This window comes from Thamnophis sirtalis, unplaced genomic scaffold (genome assembly GCF_051295495.1).
Source record: "Thamnophis sirtalis isolate CommonGarterSnake01/CBP01778 unplaced genomic scaffold, rThaSir2_p1.2 scaffold_4, whole genome shotgun sequence".
Lineage (NCBI taxonomy): Eukaryota > Metazoa > Chordata > Lepidosauria > Squamata > Natricidae > Thamnophis > Thamnophis sirtalis.
Window position 1 is genome coordinate 28,885,484 of NW_028261384.1, and position 19,831 is coordinate 28,905,314.

Sequence of the window (19,831 nt, forward strand, 5' to 3'; positions counted from 1 at the left end):
GACACCAGTGACGATGATGAGTTCTTGGGGTTTCCAGAAAATCAGAAGAGTGCTTGAACCTTCAAGTTTCTCTTCATTTGTTAATCACAGTGGTGAAAGATAGTTCTTAATACTGTTGTTGACCTTACAAGATTGTAAAAAGTATACACTGTTATAAAAAGTATACATGGTTATAAAAAGTATACATGGTTGTAAAAATTCTGCTATATGACATTTTATTAAATAATATATTACTACACCATTTGGTTCAGAATACTTTTTTCCTTGTTTTCCTCCTCTAAAATCTAGGTGCATCTTATACTCCGAAAAATACGGTAAATGTTTACATAGCGAAGTTGTTCCATAAGAAATTAAAATTCAGAAAAAATCAACCAGACTGTAATGGGAAAATCTTTTTAAAGAGTATATTGCTCTATGCCCACCAGCACCTGAATAGAAAATGGAAGAGTGCTTTATTATTATTATTTTATGCATAAAGCCATTGGATAATTCTGGGCCAGTCTTAGTCCTAAGGAGAAAACAAAAGCAAACCATTCTGACAATGTTGGATAGAAAACCACATCTAGCATCTAGACTGACTCAACACACAAAGTTTTATAAGCATTTGTTCATTAAATTATCTACTTTTCTAAATGTTTTTAAAAGTAACTTTTGACAGAATATATATTTTATTTCCAAAATTCAAGTTCTGAATCTTGTTTAAATAATATTAATAATGCTAAGAGCTAGATCTGTACCACAAATCCAGGAGAAGCTTTAGCTGAGCACAATACTGTCTACATTTCACAAGCATAGTTTGTTCATCAAGTGAATTTCATATTCACTGGAAGAGAAGTACAGTCAACAAATGTGGAAGATGGTAAACAAAGGAAGCTGAGCTGTATTAGGAGTAAGGACAATTTAAGGCAACTCTTTGTATTTTAATCAGTTTTTATTTTAAAAATTAAGAATAAGTTAATTCTTAATCTTAAGAATACAGAACTATTGACACACCTGGCTCAATTTTTCAAGAAATCCAGTTAACAGAAATATAGAGCTCTCCCAAAAAATGGGGGGAGGCTCTACAAATAGAAATGAATTTGACTGTAAGTCAAAGATTAACTTATTACACTGTGAAATGAATTTAGGGAGGAAGTGAGGGAGGTTTTCAAAAGAAAATCATCAATTTTCTTGATTTCACTTCATCTTAGGCTTCAACAGGAATATAGCTGAGTACATAAAATACACAAAAGAGAGTGCTAATCTGGCTGGAAAGTGCTTAATAGAGAGACTAAGGAGGCCTTTTGATAGTTCTGTTTCACAGATGAAAATCTCTGAGGGTTAGAGTAAATTTCTTGCATCTTTGTTGTTAGTATAGATATGCCTCAGTATCAAGACTGCAAAAAATACAATTTCTTCACAAAAAAACAGAAACTTTCCATTTTAAGTTATTTTGCTGTAGTACATTTTTATGAGCCTCAATTCTCCTTTAAAGAAACTCACTTTTCTCTTTAGCTACATTTTTGTTGATTAATGTACATGACATTGTATTACATTACATTACATCTTGCATCAGCCTTAAATCTGACTACTGTCATGATGATGAAAGAATTCAGTCCTGCTTCGAAAATGTGTCAGGAATCAAGAGAGTACTGGGTTAATAAATAAATGAACAAACAAAAACAGGCCCAGTCAAATTCTATTTGAAGTAGAATGACAAGATATCAAATATTATTCATCTCTATTTCAATGTTTTAACCCAACAGATATGCTTTTCTAGTCACTAGGCAGATGATGAATCATAAACATGCAATAAATAACTCCAAGGTTAAGTGAAACGTAACTAATCAGTAGCTGATGAAAAATAATTTTACCCTCTTTATTCTTGTCTCCTCTTGTTCCATTGCTGTATGTTCCTCAAATATTTTATGACCTTAGAGAGCAAAAAAAAAGGAGGGGTTATAATTAATAAGTAGGCCAGAAACAATTCAGTCTGCAAATAAAGACAAGCAAAGAAATATTTTACAAACATCACCTCTTTTCTTTTTTTCTTTTAAAATTGATTTGAACAAAAATTCTAATAGATCAATGGCCACAGAAATTTTAAGCAAGTAATATACAGTAACCTTTTTTCATTTTGACTACCTTGACAAGTGGCAGAGAAAGCAATCCATATTTACTTTAGTCCCTGTTCAGATGGAAACATTTTCCTTTCCTTTCAAAGTAAACCTCTATGAATGTTATTTGATTGGCACTGCTAGCTAAAAAAAATACTTCAAGAATTATTAATAGAAATGGCTGAAACATACAGGTGTAACCAAGTGAACAGGCCTATCACTTATATTTTGTAATATTAATTTTTCAGTTAATATTTTTACAGCATTCTACTAGAGCAGGTATCCCCTACCTGTGAGCCATGGCCCACTACCAGGATGTGGCTTAGTGGTATGGTCAAGCGGGGTGAATGGTGGGCCACCACGTGCATGCAACTATCACATGCATGCACTGGTACTCGCAGCCCCACTCACTTGAGCAACAGGCACCAGTGGTTGCAACCTCAGTTACACAGGCAGAGGGTACCAACACTCACAGCCCCACTCACATGACTGGTAGCCTGCATCTCACACAAAACCATCCCCTTTTCCTACCTCCCACCCCACGCCAGACTACCAGCTGAGAAAGATTGGAGAACTCTGTATTATAGGGAGAGATACAGGTTAGACTTAATTAATTAGTTAATTTGCCAATTAAAACATTGAATGAGAAATGTAAAAAGGGGGTCCTGAACTAGTCCATGCAACTGCTATATTTTCAAGTATATTAAAATATTAAAATGGTATATAAAAGCAGGTATATTAAATTTCTGAACTTCATTTCATGATAACATTTTAACATTGTCAAGGAGAAAACTCACCTCAGTAAGTTAAGAATGACAATATTTTCTGTTTGGTTCAGCTACTTCCTCCAATCAGAACATTTAAGCAAACCGCTGGCTTCTTTAATGATTCTTGGCTAATAGCACTACATGGTATCAAACCAACAGAATTATGAAATAGTCATGAAAACACTTATATGAAAATACCATTACATGTTTTTAATATAATTTAAAATCTCTTACTGAGGTTAAAAATGAATTATGTCATAGGATTTGGTTTCATGCTTTATTTAAAATATAATTATATTCATTTTCTCACACTACTTTTCACTTTCAGTGCTCATTATAACCTTTTTTTTAAAAAAAAGCTAAACAGTGAATTATTTTTATATCCAGCATAGCAAAATGTATAAGTAACAAGGAAAAAAAATAGTTTCTGATTATAAACAAAAATGTAGTTTGCTGTATTCTTGAATGAACATCATAGGCAGACTCCTTGAAAGCCAAAGCAGTGTACTCTCCAGGAAAAAAATAATAATATTTTGACCTGAAATATTGAAAACACAATAATTTATGAGCATTTCAAACTACACTACACAAATTGGAAAATGCACAGGCAATTTAAAATGTTCATTCAACTATGAAAAGTTAACTAAAATGTCCAAAACTAGTCATTAGGAAAAGCAGTTAATTTATTTAATATTCTTAGAGCAATCCATACAAAACATTGAGTTTTTTACTATGATGATAATAGAACTCTATCAAGTCTTTGATCCTGCTACTAGGAATTTCTTCCTCAAATGACCACAGTCCTACTGAATTCCAGACCCATTCCTTTTCCTAGTTATAAAATTATATATCTGATACTCAGGTTTTGCTGATCTTTTAATGACAAACTTCCATCTTGATATATTATTATTCTGTAACCTTTTCTCAAATTTCCTCAGTATTTTTAATAGCAAAAGGCTTTGGTGCAAATGTAACATTTTACAATTATTAATCATTGTTAATACAGTATCTGTAAATCATTGTACGATGCACCAAACGAAGAGTTTTGAAGACCTTTGAAAATAAATCCAGTAGTATAGTTTTAAATGTTGCTAATACCATATTGCTCCTCACATATATTTTTAATATCCTCTCAAAGTATTCTAAAAGCTTACCTCCATTACTTCAGAAAAGAGAGGAGAGAAACACACTCCACATCTCCTGAATAACAGTTGGGATTATCACACAGCTGCCCTAAATCTTATATCTGTATTTGTGTAGTACACTCCTTTCTTGTCTCTCCTGTTCCTTGGTATTACCAAAGGCTATCAACAATACTTCTATACCATTTTTAATATCACTCTAAACCAGTGTTTCTCAACCTTGGTGACTTTAAGTCTTGTGGACTTCAACTCCCAGAATTCCCCAGCCAGCTGTGCTGGTTGGGGGATTCTGGGAGTTGAAGTCCACGGGACTTAAAGTCGCCAAGGTTGAGAAACACTGCTCTAAACATTTTATAGATTTCAGCAGTTCCGCATAATCCAGTACCAACTTTCAGCAGATTTGTCTACTCCAATCACATCCTTAAATAAGTAAATCAAAATGTCTTCCTGTCTTTGGTTGGTCAAAAGTTATAAGTGATATAAGAGAGAATAAGAAACTAACATCTGTTTGAATATACTATTTTTCATATTTCAAACTACAAATTTCTACAACCCTTTGGATCTTCACCTGTCTGTTTTGAACCATTTTCATTTTGCAGATTATATCACAGTGAACTTACTTCAAAAATTATTATTTACAATGGATTAGAACTAAAATTGCTATCCAAAAACACTCCCCCTCACTGTAAGACTTTTTTCATCTTATAACAAAAAGAACATTGCATGATAGAAGTATCCTCAAATCAGAAGCCGTGTTCTGATGCACAACTTCTTTAAGACACACAGCATTTTCCCTATGCAAAAGTATTCATATCATAATCCCAATGCATTGTGATATTCCGGTAAGAAGTCTTCTATTAGTTCCTCAGCCAAATTCTTAGAACTTTTTCTTCCCCTAGTGACCATCCTTTCCATCCAAGTCAGTGTACCTATTAAATAAAGTAATTCTGCAAAGCTAAAGTAGTTCTATAATGTTTAGCTTATCTAATTCACAACAGGAAAATATTTGACTGCATTGTACTGAAGCTTATCATAAATATACTCATTTGCCATTTTTAAATAAATTTGATTGGTAATTCCACCTTTAATTTACTTGGAGAGGAAAACACACACTACCAATGTGCTACAAAGTAAAACAAAATTGGGACCACAAGCACACAAAGCATCAAATAATCCAATTTCTGAAGCCATACAGACTCAGTTCTGGAAACAATCAACCAACTCACTGACACTTCCATAATATTTTTTTTATGCATTATCCTTGTCACATACATTACTGATTTGCTCCTGAGTTCTCTTCAGTCTTTGTAATTCAGGTGTGTCAGTAACAATGCTGAAACCTCTTCCTTTGCTTTCTTCAAAGTCTCGCTTGTACTTGACCTATAAGAAAAAGAGAGAAAGGACAAGATGTTATTAACTAACATCTTTGCTTCAAGGTAATTTTAAATACAGTGAAAGAATACAGTGAAAGAATTGCATGAGTTTTAATCAATGAAATCCTTCATTTTTCATCATCTGAGGTAGTTATTTCAAAATTATAACTAGCAGCAAAGTGGATGGTTTCAATTACTAGCAAAGAGAGTACCAATGCAATACCTGAAAGATTGCATTTTTTTCATCTTCAAGAAAATTGATCTATCAGGGTGCTAAAAATTGACCTCAATTGATGGCACATCATTTTTTTAAAAAAATCAGCCAGAATTTGTACTGCATAAAATAAGTGGAAATAACTCCTGTCCACATTTTCCACTCCTCCTATTCCTTTTGAAAGGTTCCATGTTCACAATTTTGGAGAACTGACTGAAAAAAAAGTATAATGGCAATAAAGGAAAAATATCTAAAAGTATGAAACCTAAATACCAAAGGTTTTGAATGACAAGGATAGCAACTGATCAGATCAGAACAGCTTATCCAACATCTTGAGTGAGGCCCAGACACGGCAACAGAAGACAATCCCAGCTGTGTCTCAGGAACTCACGGAACTCAACATCCAAGAGAAGACAGTTAATTTCAGAAAAGCTGAGCAGCACTGCTAAATCTTTTCCAAAAAAGGCTTGCACACAAACATTGAAAAGGCTTATGTGCCAAAGAAAAAAATAGTCCAAAACATGGGTGCTAACTGAGATTTATGAAAGGTAGCCTCATATTAGTAAAAGCCTTCCAAAAAAGATATGCCTCAAGTGAACAATTAGCAAGAAAACAAGGCGAAGGACAACATTAAAGCAAAGACCAACTAAATAAAATATTGTATAGGGTGGGATAAAAAGTGTGTATATGGAATGGAGATCTATAAAGTAAAATTGAAAATTAGAGAGAGTATAAAATAAGATAGAGAAAAATAAAAAATAGAGAATTTCAAGAAATAAAAAAATAAAGGTTAAGCCCTCTGCTTGCAAAGAAAACAGACTTACATTTTTCTAATAATAATCCCAACTGAAGAAAATTGTTTTGCCTTTAGGCCGATTCTGTCCTCCCCCCCCCCCTAAAAAAAATAGGACTTGCACAGTCTCTTGATCTCTTCCACAAGGTCATGTAATGGTGCTTGGGCTAGAAAAGACTGTCAAATACTGCATTAGACCGACCAATGTCCAGTTAAATGCAAAAAGTATTAGATAACTGAGGGTACTGTGCTGTTGAACAAAATGATGTCAATGCAATAAATCAAGAGACATCTATAATATATACATCATCCATATTAATATCAATGCTTGTTTGAGCATGAATAAACAAGATCAGTAAATGAAATGATCCATAGTAAGAGCAGAAAGAAATTTTTGGAGAAATCTATTGTGTTAAATTCCCTTTTTTTTTCTTCTGCATTCCATTATTATTTGGATACTATTTACAAACAGATTGGCTTTTATCAGTTCTTCCTCTCTTCTCACAGACTGATGGTTAAAAGAAGAACACATTTGGTGTTAGCTTTACACTAAGTACTATCACTTTTTATCAACCATCTGGTGTCAGTGAACTCCTGGTGAGGAGCATTGAAACTAAAAGACACCATAAAATAAACTATTTTATTTTAAAGAAGGCAAAAAGAAAATGCAGTCATCAAAAGGAAAAGAAATGTGAAACAATAGAAATTGACAACAGAAAGACATTAAAAGAAAAGGGGATAATGTTTCTTATATTTATGAAACTAAAATGACAGAATTTTAGTTCATGATTCAATATAATTGGATTTTATATATAAAGAAATTTCCATGGTTTTTGCAACTAAAAAGAAACAATTTTAAATCAAACATTCATTTTTTAAAGAAATACTACTAATAAACTAACAGAAATCATATGATTTATGTATTTGTATCTCACTGCATGGTACAATTGACACAACATGATCATATTACTTCCATGATGATATCATGAACCACATAAGAAGCATCTAATTTATTTATTTAAAAACTGTGTGTTACCACCAATATTAATATATAATTCTAGGCAACTAACCATCAGATGATAGATAGATAGATAGATAGATAGATAGATAGATAGATAGATAGATAGATAGATAGATAGATAGATAGATAGATAGATATAGAGAGACAGAGACAGAGACAGAGACAGACAGACAGACAGATCTCCTTAAACATGGTTAATATAATCGAAGAAAACTTAGACAGCACATAGCACATTTACAAAATATACACAGATATCTCTGCCCTAACATCCAGGAAAAATGCCAGATCTTAATGGCCTTTCTGAAGGCCAAAACATAACTTATAACATATGCTTATGATACCAACAATCCATTACAGTAGTGCAAATATGCGTAGATGTCCCCTAAACTCAAATCCAACATTTTTATCACATTAGAATGTTGAAATATAATATTTTTTTAAAAAAAGTTAATTTCTCTTATGTCATTTGGCTTAAAATAAGTTGGCAGATTTTTAATTACAGGATGAAGTAGATACTACTGTGTTCCAACAAATGCTATATAAAAGCACTTGAGCAAAATGGTAATGTATAATATTATCCATATTCAAACAGAAGTCAACTATCTTAGCGTGAAAAGTTATGCATGAACAGATTGGATGTGTTTGGGATGAAGAAAATATGATAAATGTAAATATTATCACCATCATTCATAATCAGGAGAGGGTCCTGCACAATACGCATAGCCGTATATAAGAATTAAAATACAGTCTAGACTGTAACCTACATTTCTACATCAAAAATGTTTAAATATAAAGTTCTTGTATATAGCTGTGACTAGGGAAAACCACATATGTTCACTGAACCATATAAGTGATTCTCATAAGGTGGCTTAATCATTATAATCATACACACGTACCAAAATGAATATATTTGTTCTATATAATGTATAGAACATGTGGAAAAGTATTTGAAAGAAATAATTATCCTTATTTCTTTAATAGTAAATCTTATTTCTCCATTTCAGTTACATCATCTTTCCTACCCTTTTATATATTTTGTCCCTTTAGAGTTTTTGATATCAAAAACACCACCTTGATTCACACTTCACTTTTCAAATTTCTATTTTGATACCAGGATTTCACATAACACCTGAATATTTTCACACCAGTGAATGTGTAAATTAAATGCTCTGGTCTTTTCATTAATCATCTGACTCTCAGTGGACCAGTGACTCATCATTTACAACCCTGAAACCTAGACGTTAAATCAGAAGTGCATGAAAGCATCAATTTCATAATATACTATGACTACCCTATCGGGGCCGCAAAACCCCAGATGATCAATATATGGCAACAAAGAGTTGGGAGCTTTTCATATACTTTCTATGCTATTAAGTGTTTATCTGAAATTTTGCAAAATATAGAAAAATCCCTTCTAAAGAAGGGGAAATTAAACACTGATTAAAAAAACAAAAAAAATCATTCAACTTTGATTGTGAATCACCATATGTGAATGTATATTTTGTATTTTTACAGGAGCAAAAGAATGTTTAATATAAGCTATTTTTTAAGAAAATACATTGTGAATAGAAAAAAGAACAAAGCAAATTTGACTCACATGGGCATTCAAACTTCTCTTGTTGTCTTTAGTGAATATATGTAACCAGGTTGACCAGTTAATCATTTTACCTTACTTTATTCTATATTGCGTGAATGCCTATGTATATTCATACAACATACTAGAATAAGGGAGGGAGAGGGGGGAATTATATATCTATTATTTCTCTTGTAAAGAAGCCCATTATAATTATATGAAATAAAGAAATAACATAACAAAAATACAAAATTTAAATAATATTCAAATTAATTTAAAAAATAATCCAGAAGTAATTCTGCTTTTTTCTTCAGTATTTCACTCACGACATGGATAAAGAGAATAAGAAAATGGTTATCAAAACTGGTGATAAGAGACTAACCAATTGACACAATTCTTGCACTCTATTAAATTGATTGTGTAAATAAGTGGTGGCAAATGATTATCCTGGCCACACATTCAAATGTAATATATATTACACATATAAACTATGCAATCATCAACATAGCTAGCAAATGGTTTTTTTTTTCAAACAATACATAAAAAGATCAAAGTTTTGCAATGTTCACAAAAGGAAGCAAAAACATTTTGGGGGATCTGAAGGGTATGCTATTGTCTCCCATAAATTCTGAGATTCTAAACCTTTCATATGAAAATTGTGTTTGATGACTGACTGGAATGGTGTGGTGTTCCCACAATTAGCTAGAACATCTAAAATAAAATTAAATATATAGATAAGGTAAATTATCAAAGATTTCTTCTTTATTTGATTTGATAGCTTTAGTTAACATATGGAAAGAAAAAAATGGTAATTTCAGCAATTCAGGATGTTATTAGTTTCACTGATCAGGAAGATCAAGATTTCCTGGAATTAACTATCAGTTGCTTCAAATTCTTAAGTCTTGGTCAAGTAAGTTCTATTTTGCAGTCAGTAATGAGAAAGCTTCACAATAGGGATTCAATAGATACTCTTATTAATAAATAAATAATAAACAAAATATAATGAACAAAATATAGAAATGAGACACATCTTTGAGTTGTTAATGGGTACATTAAAATAAGAAAAAAGAAACAAAGAATGGTTGTATTTCAGTTTTTTTTTAAAGCCATCTTTCAATTAACCCTTCATGCCAATGGAAGTTAATAATAAGTAAACATTTAATTATGAATTAAATAAGTAATCAGGGATGATTTTAAAAATGGTCCCTGATTATCCTTAATACATTTACAAAAAATAATGCCAAGATTACCTGACTTTGCAATTCACTTTGCTGTTTTAGTCGAATGTTTTCAGGGGTATCTGCCACTGTAGTAAAGGACTGCTTTGGATAGTGTCTGGAACAAAATAATAATAATAATAATAATAACAATACCAATAATAATAATAATAATAATAATAATAACAACAACAACAACAATAACAACTACTACTTCTACTACTATTACCACCACCACCACTACTACTACTATATTATAACTAACTGGTAGCTTATTTGTTCTGAGCCTTGTTCTGGCTCATTACAATAATTTAAAACAATTAATGTTTGTACTTATTTTCAAATGGCAGTTTGCATAGCATGGTAATTTTAATAAAGAAAACAATAAATAGAATGAAGCAACTTCACAACCAAGATACCCTTATTTATTCACAGTTGTATTATTCTCTTTTTAATATATTTCTCTTTCAGACCAAAAAATAAAAGCAGAGAATGAAGTGAGAAAGAGTTTATTACGCTATTAGTGTTTCTCTTCTTTATTTCTTAATTCTTCTTATCACACTATTTTTGTTTAAAGTTTTTTTGGTACATTTTTTTCTCAAAGGTTATTCCAAAACATATATAGTTGACCTGTTAATAAGAGTTTCCTGAATGTTTTTTTGGCTGGAATAATTTCATATATAGCATTTTTATCAATTACAGTGATACCTTGGTACACAATTGCTTTGAAACTCATCAAATTTGGTACTCAATGCATTCTGATGTGAAAATGTTGTCCCGGTACTCATCATTTGTTTGGAACTCAAAGCACAATCTAAAACTTGTTAGTGTCAACCAGTGTTGGCTTCTAATTCACTACATTATTCCTTATGGCAAATTTTTTCGGGGTACTCATCGCACCTCCCAGAAACAATTAGTGATAAATACTGAAATACCACTATATCTAAAAACTCTTAACTAATCAACAATCAATTTTTAGGAATAAATATCCAAAGAACTCTCATTCCCTTACACATGCTGGCTCACAAGCATATCATAATTTTTTAAGATACCGTTCTTACTCAGTTTTATAAATGAGCAATTTTGGAAACAATTATAATATTAATTTAAATCACTTTAAAATATTAAATAATTGTTGAAGGTGTTGTAGTATGCTCTCAAATTATTTCATTTCAGGAGTTCATTTGCTAATGTTGATGCTAATTTATATGTTACATCAAAAAAGCAGGCGATATTATGGCTTTTATTTTATTATTTTAAAATTAAGCTTTTACTTTTAGGTAAGTGCAGGGAGCTCAGTCCCAATGACAGGGATTAGTTTGATACTTTGCCCCACCACCACTGCAGCGCCTAGTCTTACCTTTTTCTAAACATATATCCCTGGGAAGCAACATAAATGGTGCCCATGATCTATATTGCAAACATAGCATAGGCTGAAATCCCTCTATTCCACAAACTGAAACCTTAGTTCAGACCAGTTCAGTAGATCCCAGTGCTTGTTCTAGGCTTTTTTTAAAAAAAAGAAAAAAAGAGAAGAGCCACAATCCTCTACCCCACTGGGCAGACTTAATGCTTACAGAAGGTGTTTAGCTTATCCCCATTGAATGATGCAATCATAGTTTATGGAAAGTTTATGTTTATGGTTGTTTTTACTTTATTTTTATTTAAATCTTTCCTGTGGCATTCTGTTAGCTATTGCAAACCTAAGGCATTTAGAAGTAGAAGAATTAAAGTGAATAAAGTGTTGGCCCACAGTAATAAGCAAAACATTACATGTGTATTAAGTTTGAAAGTGTAAGAGGAAGAGGAAGAAAATAAAGCATTGTTAAAATGGAATATAAATAATCAAAAGCAAAATTAAGGAGAAACTTAAAACTAAGGTGGCATGATTTATTTTCATTCAATTGTTTCCAATTCTTCAATACTGCCCAGACAAATCCCTGCAGTTTTCTTGGTGAGGTTTTTTCACAGAAGTGGTTTGCCATTGACTCTTTCCTAGAATAAGTTACTATCCCATAAGTGACTCAACAAAATTATTATTAATAATTTAAAAATTACTGACAGTTCCCCAAGGGTACCTAGTTGTGCCTCAGGCAGGACTAGAATCCATGATCTCATGATTTCTAGCCTAATGCTTTAATCATTTCACCAAACTGGCTCTCAAACCAAGAGAAGGAGACAGACAGAGAGACAGACAGAATTATATATCTATAAACATGAAAATCTAAATAGCGATCAGCATTGCTGCTACGTAGAGCAAGTAATACCACCTAGAAAAAAGTCTCCATAAAAGTGATTTTCAATGTCTGGTTGAGTATATATAGTTCTGTCTTTTACTATCTTGATATCTGTCTTTTTAAATGCAAACTCAGGCCCTTTATGAACTGGTCACAAAGGATTCATTCATATTCCACATTCTCAAAGGTCATCCTTATTAATGTTAATAAGGTCAGCACTTTTCCTTCACATAAATAGGCAATGTGCTTAACAATAAGGCACCATAAAGAAAATCATGCCTTCAGAACATTATCTTCAGTCTGAAATACTACATTCATCTCAAATACTATTTATTATTACATTTAATCTAGTAACCCATGAGTGCCACACAGATTTTGACTTTTATGAAGCTTGCAATCAGGATATTTTATTTTATGTTATCTTAAACAGCTACCATTTAGATAATATCCATTATAATGCTAAGTCACAATTTGATTTGCTTATTTCTACTCTAATCTGACATTTACTACAATCATTGTTGCTTATTTTTCTAAGAGTTGTGTGAATATTCAACAATTTTATTAGACTTACATATATGTTCATATAATGAGCAGTTAACATGCATTTAGTCAATTTCCCTAATTTTAAAGGAGGTTAAAAAAAATAGGAAATTATTCATATAGAATATATTCAAACCAAATGTCTACACAATCGTCAGGTTAATATTCCTGGTGATACAATGCTGAATTGCACAGAGAGATAAGTTTCTTAGGCTAAGATATAATTTATAGAGCACAAGGTTCCTTCCACCTTGATATAGTTCAGTGCTATATAGAAATCAAAATACTGTGATTTGTTCTAGTTAAAAATGTCCAGGATTACCATTATCTGTTGTCAGGCCTGTTTGCTGAGGAGAAGAGCAAAGAAAATTTAATAAATCTTCCCAGAGATTTATATTTTATAGCAACTGCAAGTTGCTGATCTACCTCTATGGGACATGTATATGACAACCCTTTTTTTTTGGTCTCCAAGCTTTCTCAATTAAACATCACCTATTTCTTGCAAGCAAATAACCTCATCTACATTAATACAATAGAAATGCAGGGTCTAGTGCAGATTAATAATAGAATTATTTACCACAAAAAACATTTCATTTAATTGAAGGTTGGACATTCTTTCTGCTGTCAGTCAATTCTGAGCAACGTTAAGTACTTTTAAGATTCAAAATTTTAATTAATTATTATTAATTTTAATTAATTATTATTAATTATCACAGAGACTTAATGGGATAAGTCACAGTGACAAAAATCATAGTATTTAACTCTATTAGTATGATTTGATAGTTTTCTATGTGCTTCAATAAAAAGTCGGGGAAACATAAATAGTCCACATTCCAAAGGGTTTCTTCTTCCTAATGTATCCCAAGTATTAAGCATAATACAGGTAGTCATCGATTTACAATTCATTTAGTGACCGTTCAAAGTTACAATGGCACTTTAAAAAGTGACATGACCATTTTTCACAGTTACAACCTTTGCAGAATCCCCATGATCATGTAATCAAAATTCATAGGCTTTGCAACTGGTTCCTATTAAGACTTGCTACGTCCCAAGATCATGTCACCTCCTTTTGCAACCTTCTAACAAGCAAACTCAATGGGGAAGCCAGTTTCACTTAACAACCAGGTTACTAACTTATCAACTGAAGTGATTCACTTAACAACTCAGGCAAGAAAAGTCATAAAATGGGATAAAGTTCTCGTATGTTGAGGACTACCTGTATATTGGGTATGAAACAAGGCAATTGGGTTGAAGCATTGAATAATTTACATTTATAATTATCTTACATCTAATCAGGCGGTCTACGCCAAGTTCTAGTTCTCAATTCTGGAAGGCACAAAATCTTGCTTTCTTTCAACCAGCAGCAACAGACTGCCTCTGTCAGCCCTTCAAAATAGGCCAAACAATAGGCAGAGCAGAGGTTTTAGGAATACAGTGTAGTTTATGTAGGTTATAAGAACCGAAATATAATAATTTAAGTGTAATAACTAAAATTTGAAATTTCTCCCTCTTGTGCCAAGCAAAATTGAGGTGGAGTTATTTGGAATTTCTTGTTCACGCTTTCCACTTTCTCAGGATTTATGTAAGAATGAACCAAACCAATTAGCAGCTCAAAACTTGGATGATATATGGAGCATTCATGTGGCTATAATTTCCATCTGGAGGGCGTAACAATTTTTATAGTGGCCAGAAATTAACAAGGAGAAATGTGTAACAATAAGAGAAAAAATACTGTAGACATGAGGAAGAGAAATAGTTGGGGAAAATTTTCACTCACAGGCACTAGGCCATGAACAGTTCTTCTGTGGTATCAAGCAAGCAGTGGCTGGGAACAACTATGTCCTGAACTCCTAGATTTTACCCTGTAACAACAGATTCATGGTTAAAAGATAAATTTGGAGTGGGGGAAAGATTGGTACAATCCAGGGGTAGGTTTCTACGCAAATCATGCCAGTTTGTTCGTGCTGTACATTGCTTACACATGCAGAGTTTTCTGTGAATGGTTCTGTGCAATTAAAACCTAATAAACAAGATGCCAGCAATGGCAATGGAGACTGGGGAACCGGTTAAGGGGTGTGGCCACCCTGGGTCACTGCCAGTTCTGTGATCCAGGCCACATTATGACTACCAGTTTTGCTGAACTGGGCCGAATCGGGAGCAACCCACCTCTGGTACAATCTACTGAGAAGTTGATTATTACAACATGTCAATACAGCCTGAATTGAGTGAATTAGAAAATGATGGGAAATAATTTTCTGATGGTATTCGCTTAATAACCAACTTGGATTTGACTAAATTATGTTTATTAAATAAATCATACTCAATTGCATTTTCACAACCAAAACATAGAAATGTGACTATATTGGATTTACCGATTGCTCTATAACGTCAGAAAACTGGAACTGACCTTCTTGTACAGCACTCAGTGAACTTATCAGTATCTTCTACTGAACATTTGACTGATTCTATAATTGACAAAGTTGCACTTTGACTCTACGCAGTTTGAGTTGATTCAGAATTTTTCTGCTAAATCTTATGTTGCAGAATTGGATGTGTACTGTAGATTTAATAAAGTAAACATTTGCAATCCAAATCTTTTTCAATAAAATCCCTATCTAAAGCTACACAAAAGTTACACCTCTTCATTACTTAAGATCTTTGTGTGATCTACAATATATACCCGTGATGGCGAACCTATGGCATGCGTGCCATAGGTAGCACACAGAGCCATTTGTTAGGGCACACAAGGCATTGTCCTGTCAGCTACAGCGAACATGTGCATGCTGGCCAGCTACTTTGGCCTTCATTTTTGGCCATTTTTCACCCTCCAGAGGCTCCTGAAGCCTCCGGAGGGGTGGGAGAGGCCATTTTCGCCTTCTCCAGGCTCCTAGAAATCCCCTGGAGCCTGGGGAGGGAGAAAAATGGGTCCATCATGCACAAGAATCAGGGGGAGAGTGTGGGCGTATGTGCATAGAATTGTGGATATGGACACACCTGCGCATGACCCTCCTGCACTCCCCTTGCTTTTGGCACGTGATGGGAATAGCAATAGCAATAGCAGTTAGACTTATATACCGCTTCATAGGGCTTTCAGCCTTCTCTAAGCGGTTTACAGAGTCAGCATATCGCCCCCAACAACAATCCGGGTCCTCATTTTACCCACCTCGGAAGGATGGAAGGCTGAGTCAACCCTGAGCCGGTGAGGTTTGAACCGCCGAACTGCCGAACTAGCAGTCAGCTGAAATGGCCTGCAGTACTGCACTCTACCCACTGCGCCACCTCGGCTGTAATAAGGCTCTAATAATAAGATGAATAAGGTTAGCCATCACTGGTATATACAATAAATAAATACAGAAGTAAAGCAATTCAGAAATACAGCTCAATTTTTATGAGTATCAATAATTGCTACTTTTTAAAAGGCCAACTGTATCTTTAGTGCTCAATATAGGCATACAATGCAGGGGAAATGTGGGGATTTAGATTTCAAATGTCAACCTAACAGATCCATAATAATATTTGCCTTCTAGCGATTAATGTTATATTAATACTAATTATTATTATTATTACTTTATTTGCATGCTGCCCTTTTCCCTGAGGGGACTCAGGGCGGCTCACAATTCAAGGGAGGGGAGAAAAAACAAACAATACAAAACATAAAAATCATACACAGCTAAAAAACACAACAATCATACCATTCGGAGTGGGGCTGCAAGTCTTTAGCCCCAGGCTTGTCGGGACAGCCAGGTTTTAAGGGCTATGCGGAAGGCCTGGAGGGTGGTGAGGGTACGAATCTCCACGGGGAGTTCGTTCCACAGGGTCGGAGCAGCCACAGAGAAGGCCCTCCTCCGGGTAGTCGCCAGTCGACACTGGGCGGCTGATGGAATTCTGAGGAGGCCTAGTCTGTGGGATCTTATTGGTCTAGTGGAGGTAATTGGCAGCAGGCGGTCTCTCAAGTACCCAGATCCAATACCATGAAGGGCTTTGTAGGTGACAACTAGCACCTTGAAGCGAATCCGGCGATCAACAGGCAGCCAGTGCAGCTCGCGGAGGATAGGTGTTACGTGGGTGAAACGAGGCGCACCCACGATCGCTCGCGCGGCTGCATTCTGGACAAGCTGAAGTCGCCGAATACTCTTCAAGGGCAGCCCCATGTAGAGCACATTGCAGTACTCCAGCCTAGAGGTCACTAATGACTTGATATAGTAAAAAAGAACAAATCTTGGATAAAAGCTAGAAGCACAGTTGTTTGGTTCTTCATCATTTGAAAGAATCATGCAATTCTGACCTGGATATTAAACATTTATGAGACTTAAACCTTTAAAAAAAGGAAAGCTTGGTGAAAACTGTATCCAGTATCTCTGGGTACTGGACATAATGTGTTTTTTAAGTCAGAAATTCTCTTTGAAGTTTGAGATTATCTTTCTCCTGTGCTTTGAAGTTCATCATCAGAGTACATCAGACAGCAGAAAATCTGTAAAATTAGTTTTGATACAAGACAAATATACACAAGATGCTTTGTGCATAATGCTAAAGCTGTAATAACAATGCATCATACAATAAACATTTAATTCAGATCCTAGAAAACTAGGGAGGAAGGTACAAATCTGTAAAATTAAGTAAGTAAGTGTGTCTTTTTAACTAAACTGAAAATTCAAGCACTGCACTAGGATGGCTGTTTCCCTTTAGTTAATTAAAATAGTGAGTTCAACTCTGAAAAGATGAAAGAACTGGCTGCAGTACAAAAGAGATCTGGCTAAGGAATAAAATAATTACTGAAAGCTTTATAAAAAGAAAAAAGAAAAGAAAATGCAGGGAAAATTGATATAAAGTAAAGTAAGAAGGCTGAAAGACCATGGGGGGTGGGGGAGATTAAAAGATTATTTTTCCAATCTCATCAATGACAACTTTTCATATAAATGGAATCCCAGCACAAACTATAACATTTCAATGATAGTTTCTACTTTATTTCAAGTATAAGCTAACATTGAAACATGATTTGTGCCACTGTTCCACATACAGTATATTAAGATTTGCCATTGATGAGATTGGGGAAAACTTTTAATTGCCCCCTCCCATGTCTTGCAACCCTCTTGTTTCATTTTAAGCACAACATCTTGAATCATTGGTTAATTCAAAACTGAGAAACATGATGGATAATTTTCCAACAAAAACTAGATTCTTCAGTGTTTCCTATCACTGCTGCTATGCACCCACAAACAAATGCAAAAATGCAGAAGGGAAGGAATTGATGGCACTTGTAAGGGATAATGAAAGATGGTTCGTTCCTTTCCAATAATGCTTTTTTTATGTGCATTAGCTATTTCAGAAAAGCATGGCCTAATCCTGTTCATTACACCATACAACAAAATGGAGAAGTAACCGTTTCTGTATTCTTATAGCAAGCTAGAAAAAATATCTTCTAATGTAGGGGAAGTATATAAAATATATACTTTTATAGTATAAAAAGAACATTATTCCTACTGCTTGCTGGTTGAAAAAGAAAGAAAGGAGAAAAGAAAGGATATCAAACAAAGAAGTTTCTCCCTCCCTTCCTCTCTCTGCCAACAACCAATATGGTTTGTTTCAATCCTGCCTACAGGCAGCTACTAAACATTTTACTCTCCCCAAAATGGGGGAGGGGAATCCCTAACCTTGTTCTATTTAATTTATTAGCCTGAAAATAACAATAAAGAACAATAATATGATACTCTACAGAATAAAATCAAAACAATGCAGATTTGACTCTGATTCACGTCTAAGTTTGTAATTGCAATATTGTTTAACTATGAGTTTATTAAACACAATTAGCTGGATTCACTCAAAATGGTAAGCCATAAATCATGGTTCATAAATTTAATAACTGTTCTAGCACAAAAACTGTAAGGTAGACTGCGACATGTGACTTTAGGTACAATTTTTCCAATATTTCTGCTTTATGCATTCTGAGAATCAGAATTAGCATTGCAGAGTTTAATTCTTTACTGATGCAACAATGTCTATACCAGTCAATTGAAGCAGACAAGATTTTAAGAGACATGATAGAATGACGATATCCCATAAACCTCAAAGAAATCCACAACCTAGAGTTAAAAATTGAGTGAAGCTGATCAAAAAGAATTTCCAGGTGTAAGGAAAGATATGAGATTAAGAATAAACATACATATATGGACATACACCACATGCGTTCACACACATCCAGCAGCCAGTCAGCTAGGCTGCTGCTCACACAAGAGGAGATATGATGCTCAAGCGTGCCCGTGCATTCGCCCACCATTTCTGTGGCCACCGCTCATGGCCCACTAGCGGGCCACGACACAGAGGTTGGGGACCACTGGTCTAGAGGAATATTAGCTTAACTGTTCTTTTCCCATGAAGTCATGGGCTTCATGAGATCTACTCTTCCCTCATTGCTATTAGCCTTAAAAAGAACTTTGCAAACAACAAAAATGCCAATGTGTTTTCTAATAAAGCACTTGACATCAGTTGCAACATAGGCCTAAGGTTTAAGAAATAGTTAGAATTAAAGGGCTATGCCAAAAGCTTCATAGAACAGAGGGAGCAAAATCCTAGCAGTACATCTTAATCATTAGATTATTTCAAAGTTTAGAAAAAGCCACCCTCCTCCATTTATTGTACACTGTGACTTGCTTTTTGAAAATAGCACTGTTGGTCTTAACCAACTTTCATGCCCATGGGCATAGCAAAGACTTTACAAAAATAGCATCACAGTTACAATAGAATGGTGCACACTCACACTCTAGCCAAGCCATAGCCTTTTCAAGAAAGAATCGCACTTCTTGAAACTTCACAACCCAGTATGAAATTAATATCAACATTCCATTAAATAATATTTTATTC

The 19,831-nt window shown here is 34.0% G+C and overlaps 1 protein-coding gene across 6 annotated transcripts in view; it reads right to left on the minus strand.

Annotated features, from left to right (window-relative positions):
• Positions 1-19,831, minus strand: part of NEBL (nebulette) — a 157,644-nt gene that overhangs the window by 79,193 nt on the left and 58,620 nt on the right. For 2 of the 6 annotated variants that reach the window (XM_014065165.2, XM_087712679.1), the window contains exons 3-4: positions 10,230-10,314; positions 5,278-5,385 (exon numbers count right to left, since the gene is read on the minus strand). In XM_014065165.2, coding sequence (XP_013920640.1) covers positions 5,278-5,385; positions 10,230-10,314 — 193 coding nt within the window. Of the gene's footprint in view, positions 1-1,853; positions 2,120-2,893; positions 2,974-5,277; positions 5,386-10,229; positions 10,315-19,831 lie in introns of those variants that run through there. The other 4 variants (XM_087712677.1, XM_087712675.1, XM_087712678.1 and 1 more) reach the window with 3 other exon arrangements.